The following is a 22,408-nucleotide window of genomic DNA, read 5'->3' as shown; positions in this document are numbered from 1 at the left end:
GTTATAATACCCATCCACCTGATCTTCAGCTCTTCTGTGCAGCCACATTTGAGGATTCTCGTGCTTATCTTCTGGAAACACTGGAAATCAAACATCTGACACACAGTTCAAATAACTTAAGAGAATGCAGCTGGGTGACGACGTCGACAACCCCAATATTTAAACGGGAACACACCTTGCAGCAACGCGTACGCCGGTTAGAGGGAATTAGTTTCAATGACTGATATCCTAGAAAGTTTTGATGTGGCCTCTCTTGTGTGTCTGATTACTTACGGTTGACCGAGGTTAGGTGCTGATCTAAAGAACCCATTTAGACATGTTGACTACCACGTTTTATTCAGTGACATTGCGAGCAGACAGATGGAGTTGGGATGGGAAGCGGGTTCTCACATACTCTTGCCGCTTTGTTCATGGAAGATTTCGAAGATCATGCCTTGCTGTCGACTCCTTTGAAACCTGCGTGATTTTTTTTCAGATAGTTAGACGATTTTTTTCGTTGTTTAACCTTATGGCAGTGTGAATTTGAATGACTTCTAAGAACACGTGAATTCAACCCACCCGAATATTCCTTTCACGATGAATGTGGAAAAGGATGACTGTCTTCCCTACCTTGACGTGTTGGTCAGGAGGAGCGCGGAAGGTACGTTGGGACATCCTGTTATGGGAAGCCTGCTCATACTGATTAGCATCTGTAGGCTGACAGCAGTCACCATCCAGCACAACAACAAAAAAAGTTCAATAATGTGTGTGAAATCTTATGGGACTTAACTGCTAAGGTCATCAGTCCCTAAGCTTACACACTACTTAACCTAAATTATCCTAAGGACAAACACACACACCCATGCCCGAGGGAGGACTCGAACCTCCGCCGGGACCAGCAGTACAGTCCATAACTGCAGCGCCTCAGATCGCTCGGCTAATCCCACGCTGCTCCAACTCAACATGAAGGGGTACTTTCCGTACCTTGGTTCACAGGGTCCATGATATCTCGTACCCTAAGAGTTTGTCAGCTGAGTTACCCCATATCGAAGTCATCTTTGGCGATCAGGGTCCTTTTAGTTTTCGTGTGTGTGTGTGTGTGTGTGTGTGTGTGTGTGTGTGTGTGTGTGTGTGTGTGTGTGTCATGTCATGTATTGGTATATAAGGATTGTGGAGAACCGGTGTGCTGAGCATAGGCAGCACACAAGCTTAAAACAGCCGACTAAATCCACCATTCAGAACATTGTCTTGACCCAAGTCGTCCTGTGGAAACACGGAGATTCTGGCATGCACTTCTAGCTATTGGGACAGTATTGTTAAGGAAGCTGTCAAAATGAAATTAGCAAGTAACTCAATAAATAGATGATGATTTTTGAGTTCTGAATGGACTCCTGCTCTCTCGCTTGTCAGAGAAAGTGTTTATGCTACCTCGCCTGTTGATTATTAATTTCACTATCGATTATTTTTTACCTCGGTCGTCTACAGTTTGTGATGGCGCTAGAGTTTGCAGTGGACTATCTTTCAGGAGTTTCTGGGAAAACGGAGGTTTTCAATTCGATTGCACAGCGCTTACTTGCTGCAGTTTTGCGTTGAAAATGAAAATGACAGGGTGTGCTCCTGTCGAAATATCGGCGGTTGTCGCTGGCTTCACCCGGCTGCATTCCCCTAAATTATCTGAGCATTGTATACGCACTGAGAAATTAAGGTCTCACATCTGGTACACAGCTCTAATTTAATATAATTAAATGTTAAATGACCAAACACTGCTAAGTACTTCCTCTTCTAAACCTCCTTAAAGCCTCAAATTTCAACTTTTCCCACACAAAAGTTATATGTTCAGTAGTAAGTTTTTCAGCACAGTCCCAAAAGCTAAATGAGATTTTACTTCGTATAAATTTTGCATTAAAAACTTGTAAACGAACTGATAACTGTCATAAATGAGAAAGTTACACACATTCTACATTTAAAGAATTGCCTTGGCTATAATGCATGAATCACCTAACCAAAGGTAGCTCATTGCTTCCAGCTGTACCATTTCCTTTAATGGTTACCCTACTCAAACGCACAAACTTTAAGAATGTTCTGCATTAATCTCGCATTGTGAACTGGTGTATAGTCACGACACTGTTCCTTCCATAGTTACGTAATGAGACAAAACATCGGAAGTTTCACCCTTTAAAGTAAATGCCGTATTTTTTTTTTCACAGGTCATCCCAAAATGCGACTGTACATTTCTCACGGAGGTCTGATGGGAACAATAGAAGCCATTTACAATGGCCTACCTATGATAGGCATTCCGCTGTGGGGCGATCAGCCTTCTAACGTGATGATGTGTGTGAGGAGGGGCGTCGGCCGTCTGCTCCGCTTTCACGAGATATCTAAACAGTCGCTGTTGCAGAACATACGTGAGGTGATTAACGACCCAGGGTGAGTAAAAGTTAATATTTTTGTGTTTTTCTTTGTGTAGCAGTATTTTGCTTAATACTGAAATGAAAAGTAAGGAAAATAATTCGATACCTCTTTCACGATATTGTGTAGGTTTACTTTTAGTGAGACGTTTCGAATTGACTTTCGACGTTGTAGATTGTTAGCAAAGTCACAGACATGCCATAGAAGTAACTTGTGATGTTGACAGCTACTTTCAATGACAGGGTTAATTAACTGAATCAGATAAAACAGGAGACACTTGTTTTTATTTATATTATTTTTATAGTAATGCAGAATTAATACTCAGATTGATTCCGTGTGACACTGATAGTTCCTGGAGATTTACATAGTAAAAAACGTGTTTAGTCATGTCATGTATCATTTATTTTTGGACTAAACTACAGTTTGACTTACTAATAATTCGTTAACTAACGTCCTTAGATAAACCATACTTTTTTTCTGAATTAAGACTTTCGGAAAATAGTTTTTAATCCCTTTCAGCTTGAACGTTTTCACTGCCCTTTTTTAGATTTTTCATCAATGTTATAAGTAGAGACCGGATTATATGCATCATAAAAGCCTTAAAATATGCATGCGAATGCATGAAAAGTGTCGAAATGTGCAAGATCAAAAATAAAAAGCTTCTTAGTTACTGCGTGCATTATTTCGAAGTCGAACCTGTGCATATCAGTTACGAGGAAGATCGCCGGCCATATGAAAAATCGGTACATTTAGAAGGCTGATATCATTTTTCGAATACTTTCTGGTAGAGGTTTGGAAGGGGGCGTTTCTGGGATTATTTTTTAAAACTTTGCAAAATGGGGATGCATATCGTGTTTCAAGAATCGTTCCTCCTCTGCTATTGTTGTTGGTAAAAAGCGGATGCGATGCGACAGTGTATCAGCGAAACAATCCATATGTGCAGGGAACAATTTTGCGATGTATCGCACGCAGAGGGGCACGCTCAAAAACTCCGTAATATTTTATTTAAACAACATACAATCATGAATTTTTTTAACATAATTAACTTTTAATACTACTGAACCAAAACACTATATACAATTTTTTACATTTTTCTACTGTTGTAAAGCTAAACGTCGAAGTTCCTTTCCAAATGTTGGGTAGTGAGACTGTCTTCGATAACTCAAGAACGCTTTTATAAGCAGAAAAGGACCATTCTACATCAACTGAGGTAACTGGGCAGTATTTGAATTTGGGTCCTATGTTGGCACTTACTATTTCTGGTAAAAGTTCACCCATCCCATTAACAAAACTGTTTGGCACAAGGGTTCAAAGCCCAGGTTATTGTTAAAATCAAATTTTTCTTTAAGTTTTCTTGGCAATACCTCCGACAATGAGGAGTTCACTAGGATAATTTTATTCGTTAACTGAATAGTTTCATTCAACGCCAAACCTTGAGCTTCAAGCTTTTCACTACGTGCAGGTATATGGGAAAAATGAGTGCTAATCACAGCAATGTCTTTAACACCGGAATCATTAAAAGCTTGCTTGCACTGCAAACTGCCAAAGCCTATGCACTATCGAAGTCGTTTACTACGCCTCTAATGACCTCGAAATGTTCATTGTAAAACAACACACCTTCGGCCCACATACTCAGTTGACACTGGTTCGGGAGGTAAAGGCACATTAGGTAGCTTTTCTTTGTGGGTCTTGATGCGAGCAGGAGCCTTCAGAAGCACTTTTTGTGGATGAAATCAGTTCATTCACAGACTTGGAACGTATTTCTTCATCGAGGCGATGTACTCCATGAGCAAAGCACGTCACATGAACCTAATTGAGATAAAATGCTCAGAGATTTTCCTGCTTTCACCATATTGCGAGTAGCATCTCAAATAAGCACCTTTTCATCTGCAGAAGATTCTGGAAATATTTTTCTTCTACCCTCAGTCACAAATCTGGCAATCGTAGAATGATTACGTTCTTTGCAGGCCGCAAAATAGAAAGGAGGCTCTTCTTTTAAAGCACCAACAATTAAATTTGCAATGTAACTACTACAGTGTCTGTAGTCTCGTCATCTGAAATCCAGATAATGCTGCCCTTGAGTTCATTGCGTGTTTCTTCTAGAGCATTCACGTAAATTGCCGGTGTGTAATTTTCACGCAATGTTGAGTCAACTGGTATATTTTGATTTAAGCAATATTTGCGCAGGAAGCCTTTGAGGATAGTGTACGTAAGTTTGTGAAGAGGAATATTGCTTGCAATGAATGTTAAACATAGATCCATGTTAAACCAAATTTTTTGGTTAAATTAGAACAAGAGTTTTGGGCATATGTCTTCCCACAGTATGGCGGACCCCTCGTATGGTGACCGCGACTCCATGAAGGAAGCCCCTGTGTTCCAGCACCTGTGTGTGTCAATTGTGCTGACCGCCACTTCCCTTGCTCCCCATATTGCCCGGCTTACAAGAGAGAAAAGATGATTCAGGAATAAGTCCCTGGATCGCCTGTCTTAACCTGAGGCCCGCCAAAAGTGAGAGAGACTCCATCCAGTGTCACTATCTTCAACTTTTGCCTCTGTTGGTTCATTTCCTTCTCTGCCCTCGTCCTTACCCCAACCCCATCCCCATCTCCCTCACCTGCAGTTCCCACAACCTCTCGTTAGGGAGCTCCCCCCTCGCCAGCCGAATAGTGCCCCTTCTTCATCTGCTGATGATTGGGCTCCCTCCAGGGACCCCTCTCCCTGGCGTCTTCTGGCCAGAAGACTCTTACCACCACTCGCCCACGAGGCACACCATCTGTGTGCCCCAAGGTCGCTGACCCGCTTTAGGTTCCAGATCTTGCTGAAGCCTGTAGAGCCCCTGTGCCCTGCCCTCCTCCACCTCATGAAGAAGTAGTACAAGAAAACTCAACACAAGGCGCCCCCAGTGGCCCTGGAGGTGCCTTCTGATATCTTATTTATGGATGTCCCTTCATCCTTGTCAGTGACAACTAGTGACCAAGTAACCTGACCTCCTCTTTGGCTTCATGTCTACCTTGGACTTTAGCCACACGATTATCCAGTGGAATTGCAACGAATACTATAGTCACCTACCAGAAATGCAACGTCTTGTCTCCTCCTATTCCACATTCTGTCTTGTTCTTCAAGAAACACATTTCCATGATGGCCACTCTCCAGCCTTTCATGGTAATCGGTCATTCAGTAGGAACCGTGCTGGTTCCAGGTTAGCATCTGGTGGGGTCTGCACTTAGATTTACTCAGATGTCATTAGTGACTGGAGACCCCTATGTACCAACTTCGAAGTGATGTTAATTAGAGTGCACACGACTCTGGCAATCACAATTTGCAAAGCCTACCTCCCTCCAAGTAGGCCACTTCCTTACGTTGCACTGTCTACCTTAATCCAGCAACTTCTGCCCCATTTCTCCTCCTTGGGGACTTCAGTGCCCACAATCCACTGTGGGAGAGTATTACTTCAATGGGTAGTCGTATCATACTTCACGAACTTATCATGGACCTCGATTTTTCTCCCCTCAATGGTGGTTTCCCTACCCACTTCAGTGCTACTTCTGGCACCTTCTCTGCTATCGATCTCACGACCTCCTCCCCCTGCTCTTGTGACTTCTCTGGTCATCCAATGGTGTGACAGTGACCACTTTCCAGTGATTCTATCATTCCCCTCCTGCCACCAGGCAGACAGGCCCACACGTTGGGCATTCCACAATGCCAATTGGCCTTTATATACGTCTGCTGTGAACGTTGACACCTCCCTCTCGAATTCCATTGATATAGTTGTGCAAGGCACCTCTGCCACTACTCTTCATGCTGCTGGTACTGCTGTCCCCCTATCCACAGGTCCCCTTCGTCGTCGACTGGTCCTGTGGTGGAACAAGGATGGCACAGTCACTGGCCAGGACCGCCAATGGGCGTTGCAGCGATTTAAGCGACACACTTCACAGACCAACATCTTCACTTGTGTCTCCTGCTAAGGATCTTTACCTTAAGTGGAGTAAAAAGGAATGCTGGGAGCGCTATGTTTCCTCCCTGAGGACGTATGCCTCTCAATCGCAGGTTTGGTCCATGCTCCATTGGCTTCTGGGCCGCCAGCGACAGTAAACTGCCCAGGGTCTGAACCTCCAAGGTCCTCTGTGCACTGAACACCTCGCGACATACTTTGCCACGTCATCATCATCCTCTTCGTACCCTAGTACCTTACTCTGGCAGAAATGCAGGGTTGAACAAACCTCTCAATGTTTCATCCCACACAATGTTGAGCCCTGTGATGCATCCCTCACTGAATGAGAATTTGTGCAGGCTCTTAGCTCTTCATGAGACACGGTCCCAGGCCCACATTCCATCTACAACAAGATGATAACACTTGGACGTTCCCCAGAGGCAACAGCTCCTCAGAGTTTTCAACCACATTTGCCTCACACGTGCTTTTGTCAAATTGGCAAGACAGTATAGTTATGCCCATCCTTAAGCCCAGGTAAAACCAAACGTCTCTAGACAGCTACCACCCAATTAGCCTGACTAATCTACTTTGTAAACTGCTCGAAAGGATGATCAGCTTCAGATTACGTTTGGTGCTCTAATCTCAGGGCCTTTTGTCCCCATATCACTGTGGCTTCCGGGCAAGGCTATCTCCAGCTGACCATTCATGAAAGTGAAGAGATTGGACTGAGCAAAGTTTGGGAATTTGTACGGGCGCTGATAACCGCGCAATTGAGCGCCCTCACAAACCAAGCATCATCCAAATGACCGTTTACTCTGATAGGAATCAGCCATCTGAAAGGCTTTTACTCACTGCTGGCACCTTCTCACAGTCTTCTTCAATCTGCATAAGGTGCGTGACATGGCTTGGCCCCATCACATTTTAGTTACCCTCCATGACTGGGGCTTCCATGGTCCCAGTCCGATTTTTATCTGGCTCTTCCAGGTTCAAGTTGGCACTTCACTCAGCGCCCCCTCAGATTCAGGAGAATGGTATCTCACAGGGCTCTGTGCTAAGTGTCATACCCTTCCTCATTGCCATCAGTGGGCTTGTGACCTCTGTTGGGCCTGTGGTTATCCTGGCATTGTACGTTGACAATTTTCGCATTTGGTGCAGCTCCCAGTTGGTATCATCTGCTGAGTGCCAGCTCCAAGGCGCCATCCTATGGGCCTCTGCGTGGGCCACCGCCCATGGCTTCGTTTCCCCCCTCCAAAACGCGGGTTATGAATTTTTGTCGTTGACCCACAGTACACCATGATTCAGAACTTTATTTAGGCAACCAGCTTCTCAATGTTGTAGCACAGTCCCGTTTCTCTTCTCCCTCCTAACACTCGCCCACAGGTGGGTTTGCCAGTTGTCATGCATCTCACTTCCCTCTGTCAGCATCTCCATCTCCCCCCACTGGACTGCACCTCCTTATCTTTCCTCCCAAACCCCCCCTTGGATGGTGCTGAGACCATGGATTAGGACTGATCTATTCCAGGGTCCTAAGGTCTGTCATTCCTATGGTTTCCCAGCATCTTGTATGTGCCGTCCTTGCAGAGTTCTTGGGTGGGACCATCTTTTACACTGGTGTTTCTAAGACAATCGCTAAGGTGGGATACGCTTTCACGTTTCTTACTGGCTTCGAACACCATTTATTGCCAAGATCATGTAGTGTATTCACAGCAGAGCTTTTAGGCATTCACAGGACCCTCCATTTTCTCAGGCCTCGCTCCACAGTGTTTTAATTTCTTCAGTCTCCAAGAGCAGGCTGCAGGCTATCGACCGATGCTGCTCTCGTCACGCTTCGGTCCTGCTATCCACGACCACCTCTCTACTCTTCTGCTTGCTACTGTTCAGTCCTCTTTCTCTGCGTCCCAAGACATACGTGCATCCCAGGGAATGAACTGACTGACCGTTTGGCTAGAGAAGCAGATACTTATCTCCATTTCCTGTCGTGATTCCAGCTGCGGATATGCGGATCTACGTCAGATCTCTCTGCCCAAAAGTAGAGTGGCATCTGGTGCGCTACTGCTAACAGTAATAATCTACACACAATCAAGGAACTAGAAGATACCTCACACATTGTTGGAATGTCCCCTTCTTTCGGTCCTTCGTGTTAAGTCTAGTCCTCCCGATTCCTTAAATTTAATACTAGAAAGCGATCCACGGATGGTTGAACTGGTCCTCAGTTACCTCAGTGAAAGTGGTTTTTATTTCCAGATACAAGGTTCTACTTTAGTCTCGGAGCAGGGGCAGGTTGGTTGTGGTTGGGACTTTTCAGTCTTCTTGGTCTGTGACCTCATGACAGCCTACATTTTCCCCTTTTTGGATTTGGGCTCACATTTTATGCCTTTACTGTGTGTGTTTAATGATGATTATTTTTATAATTTGACTCCCCTGGCTAGATCTCTCCACTTCTAGCGGACCCTCTTTCTTTTGTGACTAACTTTGGAATCGCGGGACTGATGACCTCGCCGTTTGGTCCTGTAACCCCTCTGCCAATCACAGTCAAAAAACATTGGGTAAGAGAACAAAACTATACACACTGCTGTGTAGAACATATGAGACCGGTGATATACCATCAGACTTTCGGAAGATCATACAAGCAAGTCGGAAGATAGCAAGAGCCGAAATGTGCGAGAATTATCGCACAATCAGCTTTACAGCTCATGCATCCAAGCTGCTGACAAGAATAATGCACAGAAGAATGGAAAAGAAAATTGAGGATGTGTTAGGTAACAATCAGTTTGGCTTTAGGAAAGGTAAAGGCACCAGAGAGGCAATTATGACGTTGAGCTTGATAGTGTAAGCAAGACTGAAGAACAAGACACGTACATAGCATTTGTCGACTTGGAATTAGCGTTTGACAACGTAAAATGGTGCAAGATAATCGAAATCATGAGGAAATAATGGGTAAGCTATAGGGAAAGACAGGTAATACACAATACGTACCGAACAAAGAGGAAATCTACATCTATATCTACATGGATACTCTGCAAATCACATTTAAGTGCCTGGCAGAAGGTTCATCGAACCACCTTTATAATTGTGTATTATTCCAATGTCTTATAGCGTGCGGAAAGATTGAACACACATCTTCCCGTAGGAGCTCTGATTTCCCTTATTTTACGGTGGTGATCGTTCCTCCTTATGTATGTGGTTGTCAACAAAATATTTTCGCATTCCGAGGAGAAAGCTGGTGATTGGAATTTCGTGAAAAGATTCCATCGCAACGAAAAACGCCTTTCTTTTAATAGTTTCCAGCCCAAATCCTGTATCATTTCTGCGACACTCTCTCCCATATTTCGCGATAATACAAAACGTGCTGCCTTTCTGTGAACTTTTTCGATGTACTCAGTCAGTCCTATCTGGTAAGGATCCCACACCTCGCAGCAGTATGCTAAAAGGACGGACAAGCGTATTGTAGGCAGTCTCCTTAGTAGGTCTGTTACATTTTCTAAGTGTCCTGCCAATAAAACACAGTCTTTGGTTAGCCTTCCCCACAACATTTTCTATGTGTTCTTCCAATTTAAGTTGTTGGTAATTGTAATACCTAGGTATTTAGTTGAATTTACGGCTTTTAGATTAGACTGATTTATCGTGTACCAGAATTTAACAAATTCTTTTTAGCACTCACGTGGATGACCTCACACTTTTCATTATTTTGGGTCAACTGCCACTTTCCGCACCATTCAGGTATCTTTTCTAAATCGTTTTGCTGTGTATTTTGATCTTTTGATGACTTTATTGGTTGATAAACGACAGCGTCATCTGCAAACAACCGAAGACGGCTGCTCAGATTGTTTCCCAAATCGTTTATACAGTTAAGGAACAGCAAAGGGCCTATAACACTAGCTTGGGGAACGCCAGAAATTACTTCTGTTTTACTAGATTACTTTCCGTCAATTACTACGAACTGTGACCTCTCTGACAGGAAATCACAAGTCCAGTCACATACCTGAAACGATATTCCATAAGCACGCAATTTTACTACGAGCCGTTTGTGTCAAAAGCCTTCTGGAAATCCAAAAATACGGAAACGATCCGAAATCCCTTGTCAATAGCACTCAAAATTTCACGTGAATAAAGAGCTAGTTGTTTCGCAGGAACGATGTTTCTAAACCCATGTTGACTGTGTGTCAATAGACCGTTCTCTTGGAGGTAATTCATAATGTTGTAACACAATATATGTTCCAAAATCCTGCTGCATATCGACGTTAACGATATGGGCCTGTAATTCAGTGGATTACTCCTATCACCTTTCTTGAATATTAGTGTGACCTGTGCAACTTTCCAGTCTTTGGGTACGGATCTTTCATCGAGCGAACTGTTGTCTATGATAAGTATGGAGCTAATGCATCAGCATACTCTGAAAGGAACCTAATTGGTATACAGTCTGGACCAGAAGACGCTTTTATTAAGTGACTTACGTTGCTTTACCACTCGGAGGATACTTACTTCTACCTTACTCATGTTGGCACCTGTTCTCGATTCGAACTCTGGAATATTTACTTAGTCTTCTTTTGGGAAGGCATTTCGAAAGGCTGTGTTTAGTAACTTTGCTTTGGCAGCACTGTCTTCGATAGTATCTCCATTGCTATCGCACAGAGAAGGCATTCTTTGTTTCTTGCCGCTAACATACTTCACATACGATCAGAATCTTTCAGGATTTTCTGTCAGGTTTCGAGACAGTTCCTCTGTGGAAACTGTTACAAGCATCTAGCATTGAACTCCGCGCTAAATTTCGAGCTTCTGTAAAATCTTGGGGATTTTGCGTCTTTGTTTCGTTGTTTCTGCAACAGTGTGTTATAATCCGTTTTGTGTGCCAAGTAATAGTATAATAGTGTTATACGTGGCTTTTCCTGTGAAAAGACTATTTATGTTCGGGTGTATATACAGTGTTACACACCCGCTAACTGCTCCACGCCGCAGCCGGTTCCCGTACGGCGTCTCCACCGTATCAGTCAGCGCGCTATGTCAACGCTCCACTTTGCAAGCAGCTCGCCTGTCAGCCTCTCCGACCGTTACCTGGCCGCTACAGCGCCAAACATTATGTGAAGAAGAAAATTGTCTTGACGGACTATACTAGCCGGATGGAATTACTAGACACTTACGTTCCTTCTCATTCCTGTCCACGGCATCTTCTGACTAGTTACATTATGGAATAACTGTATACATTAGTAAAGAAGCAACGAAGTAGTATTGGGTTATCACACAGACCTGCCTCTGCTGCTGTGCACGTCCCCCATCCTCGATAGAACCCAGACCACACAACCGAACAAATATTTATCGTATTGTTCATCGATAACTTGTACTTCGATATTCTGCCACCTGTATTCGCCAAACCTCGCAAACAAAATGATTACCACATCTTCGGACCACTCGGAGGCGATTGGAGGAAAGAAATTTATTTCCGGTGATGAGGTGTAGCAAGCGATGACAAGTATCTGCACACACGACCCACGACCAAGCGCTGGAGAAACAGTGTTTAACGACAGGGAGACTGTAGCAAAACATTATACTTGTCACACTTTTGTTCAATAAGAAATATTTAAGAAATAACTATATTATTGTTGTGAAAGATACGTTGTGGAGAAAACGAGAAGCTGCCGTGTCTGGTGGAACCAGAGACGCTTGCACAAGCATTCTGTGAAAGGCAAAGACACAACGAGGGCAGCTTGAGCGGGCCGCTATTACACATCGCAGCGGCTGAATCCAGTAATTAAGTGGTCTAACACTGTTCATTTATTTTTGTTAATGGTTCCAGTATAGTTTTATGACAGCCAGAGTAGTACAGTTCTGCACAGACGAGTGCAGATTCCTGTGAATATGTCGCTCTGAACCATGACTGGTAGTAATGGTATTGTTCAGGGAAGCTTACCTAGGCGTTAACTTACTGGTAATATTCAGGGTTCAGTCACCACAACTCTGGAATTTGGTGAAGTTTTTCAGTTATTCCGCAGGATAACTTGTGTGAGGAAGGAGAAAGTTCATTATATATATATATCTTGTGCAGCTTCGGAAAGCTGTCAGGGCATAGTTATTCGATCTGAATCTAAAATATTTAGAATATGAGTGATATTATCAAAAATCGCTTGTAGTGGTGTTGAAAGTTTGAGTGATAGGTATATTTAGTGTCTGTCTCGATTTCCGATTCTGTTCCAGTTCTTAAGTTAATATCCTGTTGTGAATACTCGTGTACGAAGACTGTTCCAATTTTTTGGTGAGTGTTGTATATGGTAGCTGTGAGTTTGAAAGCCAATCGTTGTGCTGAAGTTGTAATGATTTATAGTAGCCGTGAGCTCGACAGAAGACTCATTGTGCTGAAGTCAGTAGGCAGGCACTAGATAAGTTATCCTGGAACTTGTTGACTTTGTGATACCGCAATATTAGCCCACTAGCAAACAAGATGCAGACACGTAAGTTGAGTAATACTGTATCTAACAGAACCATCAACCGCGTGACTATTACTGTTAGTACCCACTCACAGAAAAGATGCGGTGGGTGTCCACATCAAAGATTTTAGGCCAACTGAATAACAGGTTTGGGAAAACACGGGCACGTGAAAGCAGAGATCGCACGGTGTGTCCGTGGTTAGTCTCTGAAGTAAACCACATTTGATGTGGACTTTCTAAAAAAAGAAAAAAAAACTAGACTTGTAATTTCTTTCTCTCCAAGTAGAGATTTCAATAGCCCCATTTCCAAAAATCTAAAAGAAATGGGAAAGAAAGAAAAAGAATATATTTGCCAAATACTTCAGTACTCACGGTTTAGCTCACTTTCAGCCGTAATCTTAAGACAAATAGCAAAAAATTAGAAATCCAAGATAATCACATATCGAAAAAGATACTCTTCTATGAACAAATAATCAGATTATCAGTTATCGTTGGCATAATCCCAACGAGTTCATTTTATAAATTTAAAAGCAGACATACCCAGAGAGAGAAAACACAAAGGGGTATTTCATTTTTCTTATGAGTATGGAGTTAGAATTAATGAGTTGATACTACGTTGCTGACTAATCGATAACTGAATATTGTTTACTACAGATACTATGCTTGAAACAAGAGGGTAAACGCTCGTAATTTTCCAAAAAGTTACACAAACGTAGCGATATGGAATCTGACGCTTCATGGAAATTTGCTTACTTTTAAATATAGAATACAGTGAACATTTTTCGCCCATATTAGTCAGAGGAGTATTCGTGTAGTATTTGTTTAGGAAGTGCTACAGTTTCCGATATCGTAATTTTTGTATGCCTTTTGAGGAACGTTTTCAAATACCATAAATATTTGACGTTATAGAATATGGTCATTGCGTAAATAATTATTTGCAATGGAGAATGGACACTCTAGTTAAACTAGCAACGTACACGCTTAAAGTGTCACAGAGATATGAATAGTGCTGGTATAGTGCTAAAGCCTGTAGCAAAACTGAGATTTTTCTCCCACATTTTGTCAGACTGTTACTCCGTTACCTTGTTGTTACGGAAAATTACTGTACTGTCTCAGCTAAAAGGAATGGTAATAGTGTTTGCCACAAGGTCAAGACTGGCAAAGTTCTTTAAATTTTATTGGAATACTACATGAAGTACAGACCGCTGATCTTAGTGGATGGTCATAGTTCAGTTTTTTATCTGTCTGCGTCTAAGAGCTGGTTTATAAACCGTTACACTTCGGCACATTGCAGACCCCCCCCAGATCCTGATTAAATTCATAATCATACGATGAAAGAGCTGAATGTGGCTACTTATATTCTGCGTGACTTTGGAATGACGAGATGGTATCATCACACCCAGTCATGGAGCAAGGCAAAAGCCCAACATCTATCGCCATCTGCCAACCAATTAGCCTTACCACCATGGTTTGAAAACTACTTGAAAGAATCTGTGCCCACAGACCATTCAGGGTTCTCGAGTGGCGAGAACTTTTTTCCCGCTATCAGAGTGGCTTCCAGAAGGAATGATTGACAAGCGACCATCTGGTCAGATTGGAAACAAGAATTGGACAGCCTTTTTCAAATTGCCAGAACTTGATTGCAGTATTTTTCCTGCACACGGAACAGGACATAGTTTGGCACAATTACAATTTACCTCCCTACAGTGACTGGAGCTTTCGAGGCTCCACATCAATTTCTATTCGCCAGTCTTTATCCCACCGGTTGTTCTGGCCCAAAAGAAGTGTCCGACACGGCTCCATGCTGAATGTCTCGCTCTTCACCATCGCCATCAACGGGCTATTGGTCTCCGTCGGGCCACTAAGTCACCCATGGGCTGGATGTCGACTTTTGTAATTGGTGCAGCTCCCACTCAACAGCCTCAGCTGAACCCCGGCTCCAAGGTTCAAACCGACAGGCCTTTGTGCGGACCTACTACCATGAATTCTCTCCTGCACAAACGCAGATCGTGCATGTCTGTAGTTGCACCACGTTCCATCCTGACCCAAAACTTTACTTGGGTACCCAGTGCTTGGAAGTGGTTGCACTGTCCCGTTTCTTGGACTTCCGCCTTGTTAAAAAAGCTGACATCGCTCCTCATATTCGTCAGAGCAGTTGCATGCGGTAGCTTAATGCACCCTTGATCCTAGCTCACAACTAAATGGAGTGCATATTGTGCTACTCTTTCCTTATTTACTGCGCTCTGGTCACATCAAAACTAGACTATGATCGCCAAGTTTATGGCTCTGTAGCACCTTCGGCTTCAAAGTTGTTAGGCCCAAAATATCGTTGTCTGGTCACTGACGCCTTATGGATAAGTCTCATACACAGTCTCCTTACTGAAGAGGAGAAGTCTCTTCCTCGATTCAGACAGTACCAACTCTTGCAATCGCGATCCGCCAGTTCTCTGATCATCCAACGTATCCCACTCTTTTTGCTTGCTGATACCCGCCTTTGGGTGAGATTACCAGTTGTACTGCAACATCTCGCAGTGTTCTGCCAGGACCATCGTCTCTCTTCGCTGCAGTGCACTTCCCTACTTCCCCTGTTTTCTTGTACACTCTGCCACCTTCCCTTGATTGAAGCTCAAGCCACGAATTAGGACCTAAATCACAAGGACTTGAACTCTATCGTCCCTCCCCTCTCCACTGACCTTTCGGTGTCTGTTAGGTTTAGTTCTTCAGGAATTTAAGGGTGCTACCATCTTCTACACTGACGGCTCTTATACAGTCGATAAGACGGGATACGCTTCTGTGTCCCCTGCTGGTCTGGAACACCATTCGTTACCAGGAAGATAAAGGGATTTTACAGCGGATAAAATGAGACTTCCTCTTATCAAATGGGCTTCCCATGACTGCGTTTGAATATTTAGTGACTCAATGAGCAGTCTCCAGGCCGTTGTCAGATGTTACTCGTGTGGCCTTCTTACTGAACTCATTCATACAGACTGCTCGGTTGTCTTTCTCTAGGTCCCAAGTATGTTGGTATTGCAGGGAACGAAATGGACGGCAGTTTGGCTAGAAGAGCGATGACTGCCCGCTCCCCCCCCCCTCCCCCTCGTCCATTATGTGTACTCGTACCAGTTGCACATCTGCGCACACAAATAAGAACTCGTGTGCTGTCCCATCTAATAAACTTTGCACTGTTGAAGACAACTGCTGCATGGTGAAATTCCTTATATTTCTGATCTATCATCCTAAGTTGCCTCAACAGTGGTTGTAACACGGTAGCCCATAGTTCCATTTTGCGTAACGAGGCGTCCCCAAGTTGTAGTTCTGGAGCCTTGCAGACAATTGCTCATGTCCTTCTGAAGTGTCCCTTCTAGCCCTCCATTCTAAGAATGACCTTCCTGATTTTTTGCCTATAATATTAGCAGACCATTCATGGACGGTTGAACTGGTCCTCCATTTTCTGTGTGAAAGTAGGTTTTATTTTCGTATGTAATTTTTTAAGCTATGTTTGGGGCAGGGATGGTGTGGTTGGGGTTCAAGCCTCTCCAGCTGGAGCAGGTTCTGGGGACGCCTGGCCCTATCTCCCTGAACAGCTCACTCTTTCAGCCTTCTTACTATTTTTTAATTGATTTTATATCAGGTTTGTCACCTGTTCTATCGCACTCTATTCTGTGTTAGAAGCAACACTCTGATAAGTCAGTGCTTTCTAACACCATGAATGCACTGAGGCAGGAGTGGGATGGCTGCGGACGGGCAACTCATTACATGCAGAGCCCCAGGGATGCCCACTTGCTGTCTCACCTATTTCTCTACTTTAGTTTCTATTATCGACAGTCCAGCTGATATTGACACATTTTTTAGCCTTCTCTCTTTCACTGTTACGAGTCTGCCGACTAGACAGTATTCTTTACTCAGTAACTGTCTTCACCCTTCGTTTGGCTGGTGGGATTCGATTTCAGGGTGGGGCTTTCCTCGCCATTGGGTAAGATCTCGGAGAATCCCTTGTCTCCTAACCTACGTACTGGTCTGAAACTTCCTCAGATCTGGCACCAGTACTGCCTTCAGTGCCTCAGTCTAACTGCTTCTACGTACTTTAATCAGAACAGATACTTCAGACTTCACTAATCCTAACCCTGAATTTAGGAGTCATGATCTCGGTGTTCAGTCCCTTAACTCCCAACCAACCTAACACTAATTTTATGCAAGCATACCGTTTCATATGACTGCCTTGTAGTAACCCTAAATAATTGTGATGTGATGTGCTACAGATGTTCACCATTAATCTCTTAATCGTATACTATGAGTTTCTTTCTCTTCATAATAGGTATTCCTGTATTTATCCACATTTACAGACTTGCAATGATTACTAAATTGACATTCTGTCAGTCTTTCTTTCTGGTAAGACGATACTTTTCAGTAGATATTTTCAGTGAACTATGTTATAATTCTGCTTATACTATTGGATACATCGTTTACTGTTGAGAACGTGAGATCCTGTTAAGTTTCCTTTAACCACACCTGATGTTGCTCTTGTTTCTGTGGGACATTAGCTGTTAATACAATGCACTGTGTTCTGAGAGTCACATTCATGGAGCCAATAAAATGTGTGCGAATGTACTGCACTCGATTGTATCTTAGCAGTACAGAATGGTAACAGCGTAGCACCTCTTTTATGAATCTATCAGTTAATCTATATTAGAGATCATCCAGTCGTTATATCTACAGGAATGCAACGAAGCTTAACTAACACTCTGAAAATGTTCCTTTTAATAGGTACAAGCAGAGGGCTGTGGAGCTGTCAGAGGTGTACAAGGACAGGCCCATGAGTCCCCGGGAAGCTGTCGTGTACTGGTCAGAGTACGTCATCCGGCACAAGGGAGCCAGGCACCTGCGCACAGCTGCCCTCGATCTGCAGTGGTACCAACTGCTGCTCCTGGATGTTCTGGCCGTCGTCTTCGTCGGTCTCACTGCGGTTGTAGGTGTGGGTGTTGGTCTTCTGAGGCTAGTCTTACGAAAATCTGGATTTCTGAGAAGGGCGTCATCGGAAGATACGTTACTGCAAAAGAAACAGCAGTAGTACCTATCTTACTTGCGAATACACAAGGTGCATCTTATAATATATCGACTTGTAGACTGAAAGTAAGTTGTTGACAAAATCATCAGCGGGGCATTAAAAGCTCCTGCGATTAGTGTTTCGAGAAGTTCAGTAGATAACATTTGCCTCAAATTTTTGAAAAGCCAGGATTAGTGAAACGACTGAAGCACATGACTGGATATTACTCTTAGAATGAAAAGCTGTAACTTCATTCAATGGGTCTAGCCCATTTTGGGAAAATTGGCATCTTTCCAAATAACATTAAATATTGACGTGTACAGATTCCATGGATGCGCCCAGTATTACTGTATAGGATCACTTAGTTACATTAAAAAGAAGTTGACATCTCACATTAAAACTTATGTATGAATAAAATTGTCGTTTGGGTCTGATGCACCACTAGTTCGTCGTATAGTCACGCATGTCTTACACTTGACAGTGCAACTGTTACCATTATTGCCACTATACACATTATATATGCTTCTTTCAGTGAGGTGAAGAGAACAATAAAACGCCTTTCCTCAAGCAAATAGCAATGGTGAAGGCAAAACGAATCTGAAAGCTAAATGGAAACGTTAAGAATGCAGCAGAGGTGGAAAGTAGCTACTTCGTCAATCACTGTGGGATTTCCTATGGGTTGGCTTAGAACATCGCGAATAACTGCATTATAAGGGACTTACTGGAACACAGGTGCTCTCAGCCTTCTAATATTTCTCAACTGTGGCTGTTAGAAAGGTGAGATCTTTTCATGTGGTTATTTTACACTCCTGTGATCATGTACAGAGTGTAAGTTTCAAGAGGAAGCGTTTTATCCAGCTCTCTCCTGGTATTCAAAGACTGTATGCTTCGTGTTTCCTGTTCTGGAAACCACACTCACTCTCTGGTGTCATCAACTGCACTCCCATTGTAAAAACATTGTAACTAGTTGTCAAAGTAGAGTAACAAGTTTTGTGCGTACTAAAGATGTAGTTATATGTATCATATGGTCAGAGCTCACTACTCAACTCTGTTCTTTACATTTCTGTTAATTAAAATGTAATTTATAAGTGGCATGCGTTACAGAAAAATATTACAAACTTTCATAAATATGTAAAGTTTATTATAAACTTAGAAATGTTAATATGTTTTAATTTTTGTGTGTATTCAGATATCATAAAATTAAAATATTTAAATATCATGTAATAAACCATTTTCCTGTTGTTAACTTCTGTCCTCAGCCTGAATGTTCATAAAGTGGCTAGAAATGTTATCATACACTGAGTAAAGCTACAAAAATAACTCACTCCCACATCAGTCCTGTTGACCCACACAATTATTCAATCTCTTAAGAGAACGGAGAAAGGGTGACTGGTGCTGTACCTGGGATTGCAACGAAAATAGAACGATAGAGATGCTAAAATAAGGGCACAGTGAAGTGTGACTGGCTGACCACTTACAAAAGAACATGTGAGCCCGTCACTCTGGTAATCCATTAAGAACGTGTCTCGAAAATTTTAGGAAAAATGCTGGACATGTTAAAAGACTCGAAGAATCTCACCACACTCGTCTGAACGTCACTTAAAATAGAGGGCCGATCTGTCAGTAAATCTGCCACTACTCTCTGGTCTGAAAGTAAAACGCGACCTAATACAAAGTGTCGTCTAGTGATTTGTGAGCCACAAGCGCTATACATTGGTCGGTCCTCTCGGTGGAGCAAGAAGCCATGTCTCATAGGGCTGCGCGTATGAGAAGGCGAGTAATGAGAACCTCATCCCGTCTGCACGGCTGGAAGGAGGCGCGCCAAGGCAGCATTTAGCCGCAGCTTGTCACCTCCAGTCACTCTTCGTACCATCGACGCACGATTCTGCATCGCAGTATCGAGGCGGTAGCGTGCGGGGGGACGGCACACTGAACGAAATCCCCCCTGCGGGTCGCGGGTAAGAATAGGCCCGAGGTATTCCTGCTTGTCGTAAGAGGCAACTAAAAGGGGTCTCAACCATTTCGGCCTTCAATGTGATGGTCCCCATTGGGGTTTGACTTCCATTTTTCAAAATTCTACAGAAGTAAGAGCCTTTGGGGGAAGGACACTGTACGTGGTGTATCATCGGTCCTCAGTGCACTAAAACTTTGCCACTAATCATCGTAACAGCGTCGTAACTGCACCCACTGTTCATCACTTTGGGCCAAAACTCCTGATGGGTTGCACAAGTTACGCACATAGTGCCTCCCCATCTGCACCTACGATCATGATGGACTTTCCATGGCACCCGAAATCCAGCACGGTAGCCAGCCCTTTGTGGTGGGGTCATCATGTACCCTCTAGTCTAGGTTGTAGCCCCCTGACAACACAGGGATCGTACTGCTGATACCTGAGCTGCACCCTCCCCACGTCAGCCAAGGAATAGATGCGCGTCCACCTGGGGCATCAGGACTCCCGGCAACGGTCATCCTGCCAGGTGACCCTTGCTGAGGCTGGGTGGCGCCCGTGGGGAGAGCCCCTGGTCGGAGTGGCTGGTATCAGGGCGGACGTTTCGCAGATGAAACGTCAACATGCATCAGGTCGCTCTGCAGCCGCGTCTTGTAAGAGGAAAGGTTCTGGTTCTCTCTCTCTCTCTCTCTCTCTCTCTCTCTCTCTCTCTCTGGTACTTCTGCCTTTCCCCCCTTGGCCACTCCCTGGGAGGAAGGACAGGCCCGCCGGCTTGGGGGAAATACTTCCCCCGCTATTTAGCCTGTTCTCGGACCGATGGGGGCATGTTCGCCACCTCCAAGCCCATGTTCTTTGTACAGCATATCGAGGATATCTTCAGAGAAATCGAGGCTCTTAGTAAAATGCGTTCGGGGTCCATTCTCACAAAGACCACCTCTGCTACAAAGTCGGCGGCGCTTTAGGCATGCGACTGACTAGGGGACATTCCAGTGTCCATTTTCCCACATCTGGCGCTCAATAGGGTGCAGCGGATTATTTTCCATCGGGACCTCCTGCTGCAATCTGATGAGCTCAGGGCCAACCTGGAGCGCTATACCGTGCATTTCGTCTGGTGAGTCCAGCACGGCCCCAAAGATCGTCGCGTCGACACTGGGGCCTTTATCCTTGCCTTCGAGGGAGATGTTTTCCTGGAGAATGTACACGTGATGTGCTACCGGTGCGATGTGCGAGCGTAAGTCCCGCCTCCTATGTGATGCTTTAGATGTTTGTGCTTAGGGCACATGTCATCACGGTGTGAAGCTGAGCCACTTTGTGGCGATTGTGGACGTACTCTTCGTGAGGGACATACATGCACCCCACCACCTCGGTGTGTCAATTGTCCTGGCCTCCACTCGCCTAGATCATTCGACTGCCCCGCATGTCAGGAGGAGAAGAAGATGCAAGAATTGAAAACCTTGGACCGTCTGGCTTCTTCTGAGACCAGGAAGAAATATGACTGCCTCCATCCCGTGATGTTGACAATGTCGTTTGCTTCGGCCGTGTCCACTCCTTCCGCAGTATCCTCACCCCTATCCTGTCCCCCCTCCACCTCCTCACCCCATCTGGGGTCTATGCCTCCACCTCCCAAATCCCTCCCTTCCATATCCTCCTCCCTCACGGCCCCTGCCCCCTCTGCCCCAGGGGCCACCCTTCCTCCTCCGCCTCCTCCTCCTCTGCCGCCGCCGCCGCCGCCGCCGCCGCCTGAGAAGCGATCCTCTTCTCAGGCGTCCATCGGGAAAACGTTACGGACCCCAGCTTCCGAGGTCCGGCGTTCAAAAAAAGGACCCTGAGCATGAGGATTTTCTTCAGGTCCAGCCCACCATCCCTGTGACTCATCGGTCTTCCAAGAAGGCCTCAAAGAAGTCTTTATCCCCCTCTCCACCCCGGCGCGTTTCATCTGATGCTCCATCCGACAGGCGCTACTCCCGGCCGTCCTCAGTTTCACCGGGATGCTCTGCTGCCAGGCGCTCAGCTGGCCAGTCAGCGGACGATGCTGCCCCTCCTGCGCAACCCAGAAATGTGGCTGCATCTGGCGACGACTCGATGGAACAGCATCCGTCTCCCAATGGTTGTCGCAATGTTCCCTCAAAGCCTGACCCTCCACAGCTGTCGAGGTGACCAGCTCTTCACCTGTCTCGTTCCCCCTTTCTCTGATTCGCGATGGCTCTGTTACATTGGAACATAAGAGGTATTCGATCTAATCGGGAGGAAATACAACTGCTGCTCTGCCTTCACTGTCCGCTCGTCATTGGTGTCCAGGAAACGAAGTTACGCCCAATTGACCGTATTGCTTTTACCCACTATACCTCCGAGCAACCAGACCTAACCCCTGTGGACGGTATTCCAGCTCGTGGTGGAGTCATGTTGCTCATTTGGGACGATCATCCACAGTTAGTCGGGCTGACATGATGCACCTGATTGCTTAGCTTTCTCCGTAGTTTTTATTGTTTGGCGACTTCAATGCCCATCATCCCCTTTGGAGTTCTCCTGCATCCTGTCAGAGAGGCTCCCTCTTGGTAGATGTTTTCAACAATCTCAATCTTGTCTGCCTCAATACTGGCGCCCCGACTTCCCTCTCAGACTCTACTCATATCTACTCATACCTACTCCCACTTGGACCTCTTGATCTGTTCAACCAC

At 44.6% G+C, this 22,408-nt stretch overlaps 1 protein-coding gene across 1 annotated transcript in view; it reads left to right on the top strand.

The window, feature by feature from the left end:
* The window catches only part of LOC126481581 (UDP-glycosyltransferase UGT5-like), a 118,672-nt gene extending 99,791 nt beyond the window's left edge, over positions 1-18,881 (top strand). Inside the window, exons 4-5 of the mRNA XM_050105441.1 lie at positions 2,187-2,406; positions 17,503-18,881. Coding sequence (XP_049961398.1) covers positions 2,187-2,406; positions 17,503-17,806 — 524 coding nt within the window. The 3' untranslated portion in view covers positions 17,807-18,881. The remainder of the gene's footprint in view (positions 1-2,186; positions 2,407-17,502) is intronic.
* The last annotated feature ends 3,527 nt before the right edge of the window (positions 18,882-22,408 follow it).

The sequence above is a fragment of the Schistocerca serialis genome, chromosome 5 (genome assembly GCF_023864345.2).
Source record: "Schistocerca serialis cubense isolate TAMUIC-IGC-003099 chromosome 5, iqSchSeri2.2, whole genome shotgun sequence".
NCBI classification, from domain to species: Eukaryota; Metazoa; Arthropoda; class Insecta; order Orthoptera; family Acrididae; genus Schistocerca; species Schistocerca serialis.
The sequence above is the reverse complement of the archived record's forward strand: the minus strand, read 5'-3'. Positions and strand labels throughout refer to the sequence as shown.